The sequence below is a fragment of the Anomaloglossus baeobatrachus genome, chromosome 6 (assembly GCF_048569485.1).
Source record: "Anomaloglossus baeobatrachus isolate aAnoBae1 chromosome 6, aAnoBae1.hap1, whole genome shotgun sequence".
Taxonomy (NCBI): domain Eukaryota; kingdom Metazoa; phylum Chordata; class Amphibia; order Anura; family Aromobatidae; genus Anomaloglossus; species Anomaloglossus baeobatrachus.
The window spans coordinates 24,636,009-24,655,248 of record NC_134358.1 but is presented as its reverse complement, the minus strand read 5'-3'; the positions used below and the strand labels follow the sequence as shown (position 1 = coordinate 24,655,248).

The window sequence follows — 19,240 nt, the reverse complement described above, 5'->3', positions numbered from 1 at the left end:
TTTTAGACCCAAATTTGTCATTTTTACAGGGGGTAACACAAAAAAATGAACCCCATAATTTGATAATGCTTGATAATACATTATATGGGTCATAACCCAGTTGTGGCCAAATATTATTGGGGTCAGTATGGAAAGAGCTTTATTTGATTTATTTGTCATTCAATAGAGCTGACAAGGGACAGACAAGGAAAAAAAAGGAAAAAGTGACAATGGCGTTATGATGGTTTGTTGTTATATACAACAAAACTCTTTTTCTTTTAAACATTACTCTAATTTTGCCCTAAGGCCTAGTTTCTCCCAAGACCATCTGGCAGTAATAGTGTTGCCCGTAGCAACCAATCAGAGCGCAGCATACATTTTTCCAGACCCTTTTCAGAAATGAAAGATGAGCTCTGATTGGTTGCTATGGGTAACCAGGACAGTCTCAGTATTAGACATATTCTGCTGTATAATCCCCCAGTATTGGGCTGTGTAATGGTTTTTAGAGCCATAAAATTAAATATTACCATATAATATAGCACTACTCAGCCGATATAACACACTTCACCCCCACATTATACTCCTCACTTTGTTTTTTAAAAGAGGTACTCCCATCCTGATTAAAAACAAACAAAAACACTACACTTTTGGCCTGGATGATAACAGGGAACAATAGTCATAATTTGGAATCATGGGACATCAACCTGAAGAACATGACATCCAACCTGTGCCTGTCTAAAATGGATGCTAACATGGAAAATTAGCATTTATTAACCTAAACATGATGGCTGATAACAGAGAACAATACATTATATTTCCAGTCAGAAGACTGCAGGAGTTGTGTCCCTTCAAACGTCCTGATGAGGAGCGTCTCGACAGGACGCTTGCTGGGCACCACTGCAATGATGGGGGCCTTATTGTAAAGCAACTACTCTTCCATGTTAATGATTGCTGTCAATGAACAAAAACCTTGATTACAACCCTTTCTGGCAGCGTCTCGGTGACACAGGAGGGTTTTCTGCATTGTACAGCACTGATACACTGCAACAAACAACCAGCGGTGTCTCCAAAAATACAGACATTTATAAGATGCAGGCTTGTTTTATACAAAATCATTTTTTTCCCCCGCACTGTTTAAGGTTACACATCAATAAGGACCGCTGCAGTCAATCACGAGCTGGAATGAGACGTGATGGTGGTGTATTCTGAGGGCTTTCCGTTTCAGGCGTCAAACCACTGCAGCCAATCACAAACTGTAGAGAGTCGTCATGGGGTGTTGTGTATCTGATGATGCACAGTTTTGAGCCTTCTGACCGCTGCAAACAATCACAGTGCTCAGTAGTTAGGTGACTAAAAAACATCTCATCACTGACAGCACAGGAGGAATCGTTGCTGGAGCATCAGAGGTGCAAGTGGTTTTGTTTTTATCACACTAAGATCTCGCAACGCGGTGACAATAGAAGGCCATGTTACTATATCGGAACCAATGACACTGAATGTGGCCACATCGTGACCTGCAAGTCCCCGCGGCTGTGACCCAACAGTCCGCAGTGACCCCACCCTGCTTTTGCGTGACCACAATCACTATTAATAGTTGATAGCAGCGTAACATTTATTACCACATTTTCCGAGGCTCATAATGTTTATGTTTTCCGTTTTCCGAGCGGTAGTTTATTGCGCTGAGCTGAGTGTTCTATTCACACCAATTTGTTGTACATATGACTCTTTTATGGATTTTTATTGAAATTGTTTTAGGGAGGCGTAGGGACTGCAAAACTGCAATTCTGATATTTCGATTTTTCTTCTCTTTACGCTGTTTACTGATCGGGTTAATTAATTTCATATTTTGATAGAAAGGATTTTAAGACTGAGGCATCACCAAACGTGTTTATATTTTTTGTTTTAGCAAAGGAAAAGAAAGCTGATTGAATTTTTTCTCTTAGGCTAACATCTTTTTTTTTTTTTTTTTAAATGTATATTTACATTTTTTCACTCTCCTTTAGGGAATTTGAATCACCAATCCTTCGATAGTTTGTTCTATATAATACAGTACCATAGTTGTGCAGTATAGAGGACAATGCACTGTCTCCTATGAAGTCCAGCCAATTGTTGGCCTTCGCAGGTGTATCACTCGCCTTCATAGGTGTACTTCTCGCCTTCATAGGTGTATTTCTCGCCTTCATAGGTGTATTTCTCGCCTTCGCAGGTGTATCACCGGCCCTCACAGATGTATTACTCGCCTTCGCAGGTGTATCACCAGCCCTCACAGATGTATTACTCGCCTTCGCAGGTGTATCACTCGCCTTCATAGGTGTATTTCTCGCCCTCACAGATGTATTACTCGCCTTCGCAGGTGTATCACCGGCAATCATAGATGTATTACTCGCCTTCGCAGGTGTATCACCGGCCCTCAGAGATGTATTACTCGCCTTCACAGGTGTATCACCGGCCCTCACAGATGTATTACTCGCCTTCGCAGGTGTATCACCGGCCCTCACAGATGTATTACTCGCCTTCGCAGGTGTATCACCGGCCCTCACCGATGTGTTACTCACCTTTGCAGGTGTATCACCGGCCCTCACAGATGTATTACTCGCCTTCGCAGGTGTATCACCGGCCCTCACAGATGTATTACTCGCCTTCGCAGGTGTATCACCGGCCCTCACAGATGTGTTACTCGCCTTCGCAGGTGTATCACCGGCCCTCACAGATGTGTTACTCGCCTTCGCAGGTGTATCACCGGCCCTCACAGATGTGTTACTCGCCTTCGCAGGTGTATCACCGGCCCTCACAGATGTGTTACTCGCCTTCGTAGGTGTATCATTGGCTCTCACAGGTGGATCAGCTTTCACAGGTGTATCACTGGCGTTTTCACGGGTGTAACACCGGCGTCTTCACAGGTGGATAACTGGCCTTCACAGGTGGATAACTGGCCTTCACAGGTGGATAACAGGCCTTCACAGGTGGATAACTGGCCTTCACAGGTGGATAACTGGCCTTCACAGGTGGATAACTGGCCTTCACAGGTGGATAACTGGCCTTCACAGGTGGATAACTGGCCTTCACAGGTGGATAACTGGCCTTCACAGGTATATCACTGTTTTTCAGAGGTGTACCAATAAGGCGCCTATAGTTCAGCTGCCATGATAACCCTTCTGTACTCCACAATCTTGTTGAAAGGGGGCAATGGGAGCCAGTGCGTGCACATTGTCGACAGCGTCATATAAATGCCGTTGCCAGTGATGGACAGTGGCACCTAAATGGTTAAGGAAGCTTCCTTCGCTGCAGTTAGAGGCACATGCTGGCTGTGTAACACAATAGTATCTGCCATGTGTGGCGCACACTCCAGCATAGACGTGCCAGTAGCGCCATATGCTCTAAGGGGTTAAACATGCCGTGTTCAGTCTAGACTATAGTATTCAAAGGGTTAAAATGAGCTGGTGGTCATTAAATAGCAAACCACCTTTTTTGGAAAAGCACGGGACACCCATAGGGGCTTATTCTGTAGACTCCTTAATTTAGCTTGCATAAAAGCACATGAAGATAGTTATATATATGTATATCTGAGCGGAGCAGCATCCTTGCCACTATATAATAATACACAATACATAAAGCTTTATCGCCACCTAATGGACAACTGTAAGTAACGCAGCTGCAAAAGACAATAAGGAATCGTCTAAAGTTGAGAAAACGTAAGAAAATGAAATGATGAATTACGATTCACAAACGTCAGGGCCTCGGCAGAATCGTCTGGGCCTCGGCAGAATCATCCGGGCCTCGGCAGAATCGTCCAGCCATCAGCTCACCTGGCGCAGATTTATGTAGACCACGTTCTGCAGAAACTCTGAAGCCTCCATGCTCCTCTTCTGTATCGCCAGCACCCGGACGGCCTTCACACAGGTCTCCAGCTCCACCACTCCGGCCGCCTTGGACTGAAAACAACATTTGGTTAATAAAATGAGTCGACGACCCAAAATTTATAATGTCACCCGTCCAATATAAAGGGGCTATCCAGCGCCCCTCGCTTCCACATCGGGAGCAGAGAGGTGCTGCAGAGCAATTTATCCAGCTGTCTGATCCTCTGCTCCAGTGTCCCCATGACAAAACATCTTGTCGTGGGTTCACATAGTAAGTGTCTCTTTTCCTGCTAGTTAGTATATAGACGCTCACGTGCATGGTGCATCCCCGGAAATCGGACTGCTTACCTTTCCGTAGTAAGAGATGGCCTCCTTGTACTTCTCTATGATATCGTCGGGGCTCAGGCAGTTTTTTGCGCGTCCGATCTCGGTGCTGGCATCCATGTTTATCCCGTTGGTGGAAAGAGCACCTGGAAACACGTATATTATTGAGTGCACGCAACGTGATCAAGCCCTATGTATAGTTACATACTGCATATTTAGATATTAGGGAGGTCAGACATAGTTTGGTGTAAGTAGGAGTGAAGATAATCACAGCAAACTATAGGCCCCATACACACTAGATCACTGTAAGACAAAAAATGCTGCAGCCAATCGTTTGTCTGAAGCCGTCTGGCCACCTGTCCCATGTACAGGAGCAGTAGATAGACCGAGTACTCCTGTGCTCTCTATGAGAAAGACGCCGACTGACGTCTCCACCGGTGGCTTTTCTCCGGGAGAATAAAGAGATTCACAGTCCAAAATCAGAGGTGCGCAATCAACACGTTCTCTGACGATTAGTCACCCGGGCCCCATATACATTAGACCATTGGCTGCCATTAATTTACACATACATTGTTAATTAAGCACCATACTTGGGCCTGGTCCGGCACTGTGAAGGACAGTTCTGACATTGTCCCGGTGTGTGTGGCGTCTGCTGCACACGCTCCGACCTGGACTGGCTCTATCTACAGTTGCCTCTTTTTGCAACATGGGAGCGGTATAAAATGGTCACAGGTATATGTGTGCTCCAATATGGCTCTGCTTTTAATGTATGTAGGAGGCCGCATGGCACAATGAAATATAAAATATAGAGTAGGACCCCCCCCCCCCCTATTGAGATTTGCCGTGACGTGGCAGGGGTGGCTCACAAAATTGATCAATTGTTTGCTAAAAATCTCATTTTGTATTATAGTACAGTTGGAATTAAATCTGTGAATTTACACTTTTTATTAGTGCATGCCATTTTCAGATAGTGCTGGCTCTCCCCTCTGTTTTTGCAGTAATTGAATGTGTATAGGGGCTTAACTGAAATGACTGCTGCATGTATAGTAGATACACAACGGGCACTGCTGCATGTATAGTAGATACACAACGGGCACTGCTGCATGTATAGTAGATACACAACGGGCACTGCTGCATGTATAGTAGATACACACACAGGGAACTGCTGCATATACAGTAGATACACACACGGTACTGCTGCATGCACAGTAGATACACACACGGTACTGCTGCATGCACAGTAGATACACACACGGTACTGCTGCATGCACAGTAGATACACACACGGTACTGCTGCATGCACATTAGATACACACACGGTACTGCTGCATGCACAGTAGATACACACACGGTACTGCTGCATGTATAGTAGATACACACACGGTACTGCTGCATGCACAGTAGATACACATACGGTATTGCTGCATACACAGTAGATACACACACGGTACTGCTGCATGCACAGTAGATACACACACGGTACTGCTGCATGCACAGTAGATACACACACGGTACTGCTGCATGTATAGTAGATACACACACGGTACTGCTGCATGCACAGTAGATACACACACGGTACTGCTGCATGCACAGTAGATACACACACGGTACTGCTGCATGTATAGTAGATACACACACAGGGAACGGCTGCATATACAGTAGATACACAACGGGCACTGCTGCATGCACAGTAGATACACACACAGGGAACTGCTGAATGCACAGTAGATACACACGGTACTGCTGCATGCACAGTAGATACACACACGGTACTGCTGCATATACAGTAGATACACACGGTACTGCTGCATGCACAGTAAATACACACAGGGCACTGCTGCATGTACAATAGATACACACACGGTACTGCTGCATGTACAGTAGATACACACACGGTACTGCTGCATGCACAGTAGATACACACACGGTACTGCTGCATATACAGTAGATACACACGGTACTGCTGCATGCACAGTAATTACACACAGGGCACTGCTGCATGTACAATAGATACACACACGGTACTGATGCATACACAGTAGATACACACATGGCACTGCTGCATGTATAGTAGATACACACACAGGGAACGGCTGCATATACAGTAGATACACAACAGGCACTGCTGCATGCACAGTAGATACACACACGGTACTGCTGCATGCACAGTAGATACACACGGCACTGCTGCATGCACAGTAGATACACACACGGTACTGCTGCATGCACAGTAGATACACACACGGTACTGCTGCATGTATAGTAGATACACACACGGTACTGCTGCATGCACAGTAGATACACACGGTACTGCTGCATGCACAGTAGATACACACACGGTACTGCTGCATGCACAGTAGATACACACACGGTACTGCTGCATGCACAGTAGATACACACACGGTACTGCTGCATATACAGTAGATACACACAGGGCACTGCTGCATGTACAGTAGATACACAGATGGCACTGCTACATGCACAGTACACCAACAATCCTAAAAATAGTGCTTTGAAATGCCCAGAAGTGCTGGTCCTGCAGGCTTACCACCGCTCCAGTGTCTATTTTGCTACTGAAAAAGCCTGAACACGACACTTATCTATCTCACGCAGTGCCACGGGCAGAGACTAGTGACACTGTACAAAGGCAAGCCTACAAATCTATAAAAGGGGCCATCTCAGTGCCCCTTTCTTAGCAATTGGTGGTAGTTCGAATGCTCAAACCTCAATGATCACAAAATTCTTTACATTTTGGGCACATTGACTTAAAGCATTATCCCCCAACTTCATAGATAGCTATTCATAGGATCAGAGAATGGTAGAGCGGGAAGGGACCTCAAGGACCACCGGGTCCAGCTCCCTGCGAGCGCAGGCTTTCCTAAATCTTCTCAGCTATATGTTAAATATTGTCGGACAGTGGGTGTAAACACAGACAATTTTGCAGTTTACTGCTTATTAAAACTATCAGCCGTTCTTGACACATCACCACCTACTTTTTCATTGGTTTACAGCTCCTTGCCTAGGAAACCGACCACCCCTGAGGTCCAGCTTGTAAGCACTGAGCTGAACCTGGCCAGGTTTGGGAGGTCACGGCGCTCTGCAGCTGCAAATCAGTGCTTACAAGATCAATAGAAAAGAGCTTGCAAGCACTGCACATATTCTGCTGTTAGCAGAGGTGGTCGGTCTCCAAGGAAACAAGCTGTAAACAAAAAAACAAAGGTGTTAATATCTCAAGAACAGCTGAAAAATGTAATAAGCAGTAAATTGTAAAATAGCTTGTATTAACAAGCGTTATCTGATCATATCCATTTATGAAGAGGAATAACTCAATAGTCTGGAGCACAAATGTGACAAACATTACATAATGGAGGGTGCAGGATTTTTGTACCTACCTGGATCTATAAGAACCTCCTGAGCTCCTGGTTCCACAAAAAGCAAGAAAATACAGAATTAGTGTCAACCCGAGTACACACACCACAAGGGCACATAAAGAAAGCTAGACATGTTGCTTAATGCACAAACGTCCCCTTATGTGATACGATCTAATAATCCGGTTGGATTAGATCTTTGTATTAACAATGCAGTAATAGAAATCCACCCTCCGTAATCCTGACCTGCCAAATAACTACCAATGTGAGAAAAGCAGAGCTGCAGTGTAAAGCATGTTCCTCTTGCAGTCAGCTTAAGCCTATAGGTCAGTGCTTGATACAATTCTTAATTAACGACAAACGGTTTTCCATTTTGTTGATGTCAATCTACAGACTATGGACGGCATAGAGTGGGGGATCGCGAAGTGTTCACCTGCTCAAGGGTCTGATCGGCCACTGACCGATGGGTCTGGTAGTGTTTTACTTCCCTCTCTGGAGCAACAAAAACAAAATGCCCATGTAATACATAAATATATATTTTATATATATTATATATATATATATATACATACAGTGCCGACAAGTAGTATTCAACCCCCTGCAGATTTAGCAGGTTTATACATTCGGAATAACTTGGCATTGTGACATTTGGACTGTAGATCAGCCTGGAAGTGTGAAATGCAGCAAAAAAGAATGTTATTTCTTTTTTTCCTTTTTTTTTTTTTTTTTTAAATTGTGAAAAGTTGTTTCAGAGGGTCATTTATTATTCAACCCCTCAAACCACCAGAATTCTGTTTGGTTCCCCTAAAGTATTAAGAAGTATTTCAGGCACAAAGAACAATGAGCTTCACATGTTTGGATTAATTATCTCTTTTTTCTGCCTTTTCTGACTAATTAAGACCCTCCCCAAACTTGTGAACAGCACTCATACTTGGTCAACATGGGAAAGACAAAGGAGCATTCCAAGGCCATCAGAGACAAGATCGTAGAGGGTCACAAGGCTGGCAAGGGGTACAAAACCCTTTCCAAGGAGTTGGGCCTACCTGTCTCCACTGTTGGGAGCATCATCCGGAAGTGGAAGGCTTATGGAACTACTGTTAGCCTTCCACGGCCTGGACAGCCTTTGAAAGTTTCCACCCGTGCCGAGGCCAGGCTTGTCCGAAGAGTCAAGGCTAACCCAAGGACAACAAAGAAGGAGCTCCGGGAAGATCTCATGGCAGTAGGGACACTGGTTTCAGTCAATACCATAAGTAACGTACTCCACCGCAATGGTCTCCGTTCCAGACGAGCCCGTAAGGTACCTTTACTTTCAAAGCATCATGTCAAGGCTCGTCTACAGTTTGCTCATGATCACTTGGAGGACTCTGAGACAGACTGGTTCAAGGTTCTCTGGTCTGATGAGACCAAGATCGAGATCTTTGGTGCCAACCACACACGTGACGTTTGGAGACTGGATGGCACTGCATACGACCCCAAGAATACCATCCCTACAGCCAAGGGGCCTGGCCATCTGGTCCGCATCCATGGGAAGATGGATAGCACGGCCTACCTGGAGATTTTGGCCAAGAACCTCCGCTCCTCCATCAAGGATCTTAAGATGGGTCGTCATTTCATCTTCCAACAAGACAACGACCCAAAGCACACAGCCAAGAAAACCAAGGCCTGGTTCAAGAGGAAAAAATGAAGGTGTTGCAGTGGCCTAGTCAGTCTCCTGACCTTAACCCAATTGAAAACTTGTGGAAGGAGCTCAAGATTAAAGTCCACATGAGACACCCAAAAAACCTAGATAACTTGGAGAAGATCTGCATGGAGGAGTGGGCCAAGATAACTCCAGAGACCTGTGCCAGCCTGATCAGGTCTTATAAAAGACGATTATTAGCTGTAATTGCAAACAAGGGTTATTCCACAAAATATTAAATCTAGGGGTTGAATAATAATTGACCCACACTTTTATGTTAAAATTTATTAAAATTTAACTGAGCAACATAACTTGTTGGTTTGTAAGATTTATGCATCTGTTAATAAATCCTGCTCTTGTTTGAAGTTTGCAGGCTCTAACTTATTTGCATCTTATCAAACCTGCTAAATCTGCAGGGGGTTGAATACTACTTGTAGGCACTGTATATATATATAAGCTCAAATTGGACGTATTTTCACACAAAATCCCAAAACTGGGCCAGGCAAAACTGATGACACCCTCAGCTTAATATTTGGTTGCATGCTCTTTACCCTTTGGAATAAATCCCTTCCATCAGTCGCTTCCTATACCCGCCCACAAGCTTCTTCCTCCTCTCACCTGGAATCTCGGACTCTTCTTTATAAACGTCTTTAGGTCTCTCATATCTGAAGGCATCTTCTCTTCTCCCAGTTTTCAGATCTCACCATAGGTGTCCATGGGATTTAGATCCGGACTCATAGCTGCCACTTCAGGACTCTCCAGCGCTTTGTTTCCATCCATTTCTGGGGCTTCTTGAAGTGTTTGGGGTCATTCTCCTGCTGGAAGACCCCTGACCTCTGATACACACCCAGAATCTGACACTGGGCACGACATTGCCACCCAGAATCCTTTGGCAAGCTTCAGATTTAATGATGTCTGTCACACAGTCAGGGGCCCCAGTGCCAGAGGTAGCAAAACAACCCCAATACATCTCCGACCTCCACCATGTGTGACTGTAGGTGCTGTGATCTTTACTTTGTAGGCCTCGTACAATTTTCGGTGAACAGTAGAATGATGTGCTTTACCAAAAAGCTCTATTTTGGTCTCATCTGTCCACAAGACGCTTTCCCAGAAGGATTTTGGTTACTCACATACATGGTGGCTTTTTTATACTGTGTCAGCAGTGGGGTCCTCCTGGATCTCCTCCATAGCGTTTCATCTTGTTCAGATGTGGACATATAGTTTGCACGGACACTGATGCCTCCTGAGCTACAGCTTGAATTTCTTTGGACCTTGATTGGGGCTTATCCACCATCCAGACTATCCTGTGTTGCAACCTTTCATCAATTTCTCTCTGCCATCCACGTCCAGGGAGATTAGCTACAGTGCCATGGGTTATAAACTTCTGCTTATGTTGTTCTCCATGGACAAAGGAACATCAAGATCTCTGAAGATGGACTGGTAACCTTGAGATTGTTGATCTTTTTCAGCAATTTTGGTTCACAAGTGCTCAGACAGTTGACAGTTCTCTTTTTCTGTTATCCGTGCGGCACATACAGAGACACACAATGCAAAGATTGGGTCAACTTCTCCCCTCTTTATCTGGTTTCAGGTGTGATTTTCATATTGCCCACACCTGTTACTTGTTACAGGTGAGTTAGAAGGAGTATCACATGCTTGAAGCAAAGTTGCTTACCCACAATTTTGGAAAGATGTCAATTTTGTCTAGCCCATTTTGGGGGGTTTGTGTGAAATTATGTCCAATTTGCCTTTTTATCTCTGTTATTTTTGTGTTGTTCCACTACACACAAAGGAAATAAACATGTGTATAATGAAGCAAGTGTGATAGCAATAATCATCTGGGAGAAATACTTCATATTCTGGAACAATTTCAAGAGGGCCAACACTTTCAACCATGACTGGATGTATGGATGGATAGATAGAGAGAGGGATAGATAGAGGGATAGATAGAGGGATAGATAGAGGGATAGATAGAGGGATAGATAGAGGGATAGATAGAGGGATAGATAGAGGGATAGATTGAGGGATAGATTGAGGGATAGATTGAGGGATAGATTGAGGGATAGATTGAGGGATAGATTGAGGGATAGATTGAGGGATAGATTGAGGGATAGATTGAGGGATAGATTGAGGGATAGATTGAGGGATAGATAGATAGATAGATAGATAGATAGATAGAGGGATAGATAGATAGAGGGATAGATAGATAGAGGGATAGATAGATAGAGGGATAGATAGATAGATGGATAGATAGATAGATAGATAGATAGATAGATAGATAGATAGACAGATAGACAGATAGACAGATAGACAGATAGACAGATAGACAGATAGATAGATAGAGGGATAAATAGAGGGATAGATAGAGGGATAAATAGAGGGATAGATAGATAGATAGATAGAGGGATAGATAGATAGATAGAGGGATAGATAGAGGGATAGATAGATAGATAAATAGAGGGATAAATAGAGAGATAGATAGATAGATAGATAGATAGATAGATAGATAGATAGAGGGATAGATAGAGGGATAGATAGAGGGATAGATAGAGGAATAGATAGAGGAATAGATAGAGGAATAGATAGAGGAATAGCAGATCGAGCTGCAGGTTTGCTTATGTATATAGCTTTTTTATCGATTTTTATTACATTTTTTTAGTTATAGGATAGGAGCTGAGATAACCAAAAAACAGCAATTCAGATGTGCTTTTTCGAAACGGCATTTGTCATATCAGTTAAAAAAAAAATATATATATATTTTGATAGATCAGGAATTTTATTAGATGCAGCAATGCCAATAACTTTTTTTGTTTTTTATTTTTCACAATGGGATACGAGGGATTGATTTAAACTTCTAGGGTTGTTTATATGTATATAAATTTATCTATATAATATTAATTTTTTTTTTTATACCGGCTCTCAGAGTGTTGATTAATAACAGTTTATTACTATATTGCAATATTAATAAAAGCACAGAAATAAAATTGCTGGCAAGTATAAATGAATAAAAACAATGAATAATAGCATGAATGACAATTCCGATGTGCTATTCTTTACCATTAAACCGTATAATCTACTCTTGCGGGGCCCACAAAACTTTAACAATCCCATAATGTTCCAGCAAATCTGATCGATTTCTCAAGTATATTCTGCAAAGTGACGAGTTGGAACATCAAACGTTTAATTAAAGGTGAAATCAAGGACCATGAATAATCTGAAGCCCATATAAAAGTATCAACCTGTGCTGAGCTGCATTAAAGGGTTAATACCATCTTCAATCATAGGGATTGTTGGACAGTGAGTGTTAAAACAAGCACTATTTCAATTTACCGTTTATTAAAATCTGATGCCGTTCTTGAGATATTGACACTTTTCTTCTGTTTAACTCTCGTTGCCTAGGAGACCGACCACCGCTGCTGTCTGGCAGAGGTGGCTAAACCATGTGCGGTGCTCACAGGCTCTAAAATTCTGGATCGCGGGAGCGCGCTGTTACTTGCTAATCCCAGCCAGCTTCAGTGCAGTGCTTACAAGCTGGACAACAGCGGTGGTCGGTCTCCAAGGAAACGAGCTGTAAAAAAGTGTTAATATCTCAAGAACGGATGAAAACTGTAATAAGCAGTAAATTGCAAAAGTGCTTAATTTTTCTAGAACTATCTGACGACATCAATCGATGAAGATTTTAAAGGGTTATTTCGATTTTCATAGATGAGTAGTGGAAGTTTTGCAATTTACAGTAAAATTTGAAGTCGTTTTTAAGATATTAAGACTTGTTTTCAAGGAGACCGACCACCTCTGAGACGAAGCTGGCTGGGATTAGGCGGTAACAGCACATTTCAGCAATGCTCGTCAGCTTCTAAACAGCGATTAAGAGCTCAAGAGAAAAGAGCTTGTAAGCACTGAGCTCGATCGGCCACCACTAATAAACTGTAGTGGTGGTCAGTCTCCTAGGCAACACGTTGTAAACAAAGAAAGAAGCATTAACATCTAAAGATCAACTGAAATATTTAACACACAGTAAATTGAAAAAGTGACATTTATGAAAATGAAGGCAAACCTTTAAAACCCAGAGACTGGGCTTTGCTCCAGAATAAAATCTACTATCCTCCGTCATACCTGGTCTGTGCCTTTTCCCGGCATCGGCGGACAGCGCCACGTTCTGCGTCCGGCGCGCTCCCACCTTCCCGCATGTACCTGTCGGATAATGATGTATCACAGACGCAGAGCACAGTCCTTCCAACGCAGCTGCAACAGAAAGTAACAGATATTACTCTAGATTGTATAGTCCTGGTGGGCTGGGGGTGTGAGGACTTAATTTATTCTACATGAGTCTACTATACACTGCCCGGTGTGGGGTCGCTCTGCATCCCCAGTTTACAAGCCAATGTGAAGTCCCCCCTGTTCTGTAAGCTGACCTTTAAGGAGGAACCTTTTTGTTTTCTTATTTTTTTAGGGAGGTTTGCATTCTTTTCTGGGACATATTAAATACTTAATTTATATTATTTTTTTTCTATTTACAAAGAACAAAAAAGAAACAAAATTAATGATGACCTGTGCTAATAATTAAAGAGTTTACAAATGTGTATTTTTCTGACTTACTAAAATATAAAATATTTTGTAATTTATTTTTAAAAACTTGTGATCATTCACATTATACATATACATTTTCTTTTTAGAATGATTATTTAGAATTTACATTTTTACTTTTTTAATATTAGAATAAAATATTCAGCAAATTTTTCCCATTTTTGACCTTCAACATTCTGAACACAAACTTTTTTCATCTTACATTTGTCATATGTTGGACTTGTTTTTATTGTATGTTTTTTAGGACATATTAAATAAAACCTAAGGTATACCAAGGGGGGTTCTATTTAAAATAAATAAAAGTCAGCCACTTAGTGTTTAAATAATGGAAGTTGTACCAACACATGTATTTTTCCTTTTATTAAATAAAAACATTATTTTAACTATGTCTGATATTTTTATGTATGTATGTATGTATGTATGTATGTATGTATGTATGTATGTATGTATGTATATATATATGTATATATATATATATATATATATATATATATATATATGTATATATATATATATATATATATATATATATTATATAAATATTAAAATAGTACAATAAAATAACAATATATAAAAAAGAAAAATCTGCAGTGTGTGTGTGTATAATTATATATATATATATATATATATATATATATATATAGATATAGATATAAACATATATATCTATATATATATATATCTATATATATATATATATATATATATATATATAATTATACACACACACACACTGCAGATTTTTCTTCTTTATGTATTATGTTATTTTATTGTACTATTTTAATATTTATATACATATATATATATATACATATATATATATATATATATATACACATATATATATATATATATATATATATATATATATATATATATATTATACACACACACACACACTGCAGATTTTTCTTTTTTATATATTATTTTATTATACTATTATAATATTTATTACTATTTATTATAATATAATTATAATATATTATTATGTTATATATTATACTATATTTATTTAATATTTATTTTTTATTTTTAATATATTTTTTATTTTTAATATATTTTTTTTAATATATTAAAATATTCTGCATATTTTTCTTTTTTGCCTACATTTTTTTTGTTCTTGCATTTTTACCATGTCTTGTTTTTTTGGGCGACATATTAAATATGATTTAATTTAAATTATGTGGGTTTTTTGCATTTAGACAAAAAAAAAACCTAAAATTAAAATGTGGCCATTTACTGCTAAAATAATTCAAGCTGAACAAATATATGTATTTTTCCCAACTTTTACAAAACAGAAATATTTTTAACTACATTTATAAAAAGATGTTTTTACTTATACTACACAGTTGTGCTCAAAAGTTTACACACCCCGGCATATTTTTTGCTTTCTTGGCCTTTTTTCAGAGAATATGAATGATCACACACAATCTTTTTTTCCCACTCATGGTTAGTGGTCGGGTCAAGCCATTTATTGTTAAACTACTGTGTTTTCTCTTTTTAAATCATAATGACAACCAAAAACATCCTAATGATTCTGATGAAAAGTTCCCATGCCCCAGTGCTTAATACTGTGCATTGCCCCCTCTAACATCAGTGACAGCTTGAAGTCTTTTGTGGTAGTTGTGGATGAGGCTCTTTATTTTCTCAGATGGTAAAGCCGCCCATTCTTCTTGGTCAGATGGTAAAGCTGCCCGTTCTCCTTGGCGCCTCCAGTTCCTGTAAATTCCTGGGCTTTCTTATATGAACTGCACACTTGAGTTCTCCCCAGAGTGGCTCAATGATATTCAGGTCAGGAGACTGAGATAGCCACTCCAGAACCTTCACTTTGCTCTGCTGTAGCCAATGACAGGTCGACTTGTCCTTGTGTTTTCAATCGTTGTAATGTTGGAACGTCCAAGTACGTCCCATGCTCAGCTTCCGGGCTGATGGGTGCAAATTAGCCTCCAGTAGTTGCTGATGACATGTTGCATTCATCTTTCCTTCGATTTTGACCAAGTTTCCTGTGCCTTTGTAGCTCACACATCCCCACATTATCAGTGATCCACCGCCGTGCTTTAAAGTAGGAATGGTGTTGCTTTCATCATAGGCCTTGTTGACATCTCTGCAAACGTAACGTTTATGGTTGTGGCCAAAAAGTTCGATTTTAGTCTCATCACTCCAAATTACCTTGTTCCAGAAGTTTGGAGGCTTGTCTCTGTGCTGTTTGGTGGCTTGTCTCTTTGTTGTTTGGAGGCTTGTCTCTGTGCGGTTTGGCGTATTGTAGGCGAGATACTTTGTGGCATTTGCGCAGTAATGGCTTTCTTGTGGCGACTCAACCATGCAGCCCATTCTTCTTCAAGCGCCTCCTTATTGTGCAACTTGAAACAGCCACACCACTAGTTTTCAGTGAGTCCTGTATTTCAGCTGATGTGGTTTGTGGGTTTTTCTTTAGAGCCTGAACAATTTTCCTGGCAGTTGTGGCCGAAATTTTTGTCTACCCGATCATGGTTTGGTTTTTACAGAGCCCCTGATTTTCTATTTATTAATCACAGTTTGAACACTGCTGACTGGCATTATCAATTCCTTGGATAACTTTTTGAATCCCTTTCCTGTTTTATACAGTTCAACTATCTTTTCCCGTAGATCCGTTGATAATTCTTTTGCTTTCCCCATGATTCACAATCTAGAAACGTCAGTGGCCGGATGAAAAATGCAAGAATCTGTCTGGATCCCAGAAAGTCACTCAGCTTTTATGCACACACTGATTGCAAGCAAACAGGTCACAGGTGAGGATGTCACCTTTATTAGCCATTCAAACCCATTTGTGTCAACTTCTGTGCATGTTATCTGCCAAAATCACCAGGTATGGGAACTTTTGATCAGGGTCATTTGGACGTTTTGGTTCATCATTATGATTTAAAAAGAGAAAACACAGCAGTGACAATAAATGGCTTCACCCGACCACTAACCATGAGTGGAAAAAAGATTGTGTGTTATCATTCATGCTCTCTGAAAAAAGGCCAAAAAAAAAAACCAAAAAATCTGAGGGGTGTGTAAAACTTTAAGCACAACTGTATGTATGTGCATAATATATATATATATATATATATATATATATATATATATATATATATATATATATATATATATATATATATATATATATATATATATATATATATATATATATATATATGTATATATATATATATATATATATATATATATATACACACACACACACACACACACACACACACACCGTATTTTTCGGACTATAAGACGCACCTGACTATAAGACGCACCCTGGTTTTAGAGGAGGAAAATAGAAAAATAAAATTTTAAGCAAAAAATGTGGTCATGACACACTGTTATGGGGCGAGGATCTGCTGTTGACGCTGTTATGGGGGTAATATCCCCAAATTCTCTACTAAGGTACCCCATCCTGATAATGATTCTCCTGCCTTGTATATGATCCCCATCCTTGTATATATGTCCCTCATCCTGGTATATATTCCCATCCTGCTATATACCGCCATCATGGTATAGCCCTCATCCTGCTACATAGCGCCATTCTGGTATATGCCCCCATCCATCCTGCTATATACTGCCATCCTGCTATATACCGCCATCCTGCTATATACTGCCATAATGCTATATATTCCTGTCATTCTGTTATATACCCCCATCATGATATATACCCCCATCCTGCTAAATACTGCCATCCTGTAATATGCCCCAATCCTGCTATATACTGCCATCCTGCTATATACTGCCATCCTGCTATATACCCCCATCCTGCTATATACCGCCATCCTGCTATATGCCCTCATCATGCTATATACCCCCATCCTGCTATATGCCCCCATCCTGCTATATACCCCCATCCTGCTATATACTGCCATCCTGTAATATGCCCCCATCCTGCTACATACCCCATCCATCCTGCTATATACTTCCATCCATCCTGCTATATACCCCCATCCTGCTATATACCGCCATCCTGCTATATACCGCCATCCTGCTATATGCCTTCATCATGCTATATACCCCCATCCTGCTATATGCCCCCATCCTGCTATATGCCCCCATCCTGCTATATACTGCCATCCTGTAATATGCCCCCATCCTGCTATATACCCCATCCATCCTGCTATATACCCTCATCCTGCTATATGGCCTGTATCCTATGGCACACAAAAAAAAAAAAATCAACGTTCATACTCCCCTTTCCTCGCTCCATGCAGCATCGCTCTTCCTTCTGTCAGCGCCGCTGACCTGTGTGGAGTCGTCCCCCTTCCCCTGCAGCATCGCTCCTCTTCCTGTCTGCCTGTCAGCTGTCCTGTGTGGAGACTAGTGCTGCGCACAGGGATGACGTCATCGCTGTGCTCACCACTCTCTACACAGATCAGCTGGCCAGCAGATAAGAGGAGATTGCGGTGCTGCAGGGGAACGGTGGCGGGTGAGTACTTATTCACTGCCCCCCCGCGCTGATTATGATGCGCGGGGAGCAGTGAATACAGCCACACATGATCACTCCAGGCTGTAGTTGCCAGGAGTGATCATGCGGGCTGGCTCTTTACTATGCGCGCATCCCCCCCGCCCATCATCCCGCCCACCTGTCAGCGCTGGCTTCAGCGCTAAGGGATGATGGGCGGGAGGATGCATGCACATGAAATGAGCGGGCCCACGTAGTCACGACAAGTGCTGCTACAGCCTGCTCATGCCCCCGATGACCCGCTATACCGCAGTACCATCATTCCCCGCAGCCATGCCCCACATTCAGGCTATAAGACGCACCCCCCCTTTCACCCAATATTTGAAGGGGGAAAGAAGGGAATTTTGTTTACTTACCGTAAATTCCTTTTCTTCTAGCTCCAATTGGGAGACCCAGACGATTGGGTGTATAGCTACTGCCTCCGGAGGCCGCACAAAGTACTACACTTAAAAGTGTAAGGCCCCTCCCCTTCTGGCTATACACCCCCCCGTGGGAGCACGGGTCCTTCAGTTTTAGTGCAAAAGCAAGAAGGAGGAAAGCCAATAACTGTTTCAAAAACAAATTCAATCCGATAAACAATATCGGAGAACGTAAGTTATTAACATGAACAACATGTGCACCCGAAAAACAAATACCCTCAGAAAAACAGGGCGGGTGCTGGGTCTCCCAATTGGAGCTAGAAGAAAAGGAATTTACGGTAAGTAAACAAAATTCCCTTCTTCTTTTTCGCTCCTAATTGGGAGACCCAGACAATTGGGACGTCCAAAAGCAGTCCCTGGGTGGGTAAAATAATACCTCGCGATCGGGCTGTCAGGCAGCCCTTTCTTACAGGTGGGCCACCGCCGCCTGCAGGACTTGTCTACCTAGGCTGGCATCCGCCGAAGCGTAGGTATGCACCTGATAATGCTTGGTGAAAGTGTGCAGACTCGACCAGGTAGCCGCCTGGCACACCTGCTGAGCCGTAGCCTGA

The 19,240-nt window shown here is 41.7% G+C and overlaps 1 protein-coding gene across 1 annotated transcript in view; it reads right to left on the bottom strand.

Annotated features, from left to right (window-relative positions):
- TRAPPC9 (trafficking protein particle complex subunit 9) overlaps nucleotides 1-19,240 on the bottom strand; it is a 707,343-nt gene that overhangs the window by 667,812 nt on the left and 20,291 nt on the right. Inside the window, exons 4-7 of the mRNA XM_075352837.1 lie at nucleotides 13,320-13,448; nucleotides 7,553-7,579; nucleotides 4,185-4,306; nucleotides 3,786-3,911 (exon numbers count right to left, since the gene is read on the bottom strand). Of these exons, the coding sequence (XP_075208952.1) occupies nucleotides 3,786-3,911; nucleotides 4,185-4,306; nucleotides 7,553-7,579; nucleotides 13,320-13,448 (404 nt within the window). The remainder of the gene's footprint in view (nucleotides 1-3,785; nucleotides 3,912-4,184; nucleotides 4,307-7,552; nucleotides 7,580-13,319; nucleotides 13,449-19,240) is intronic.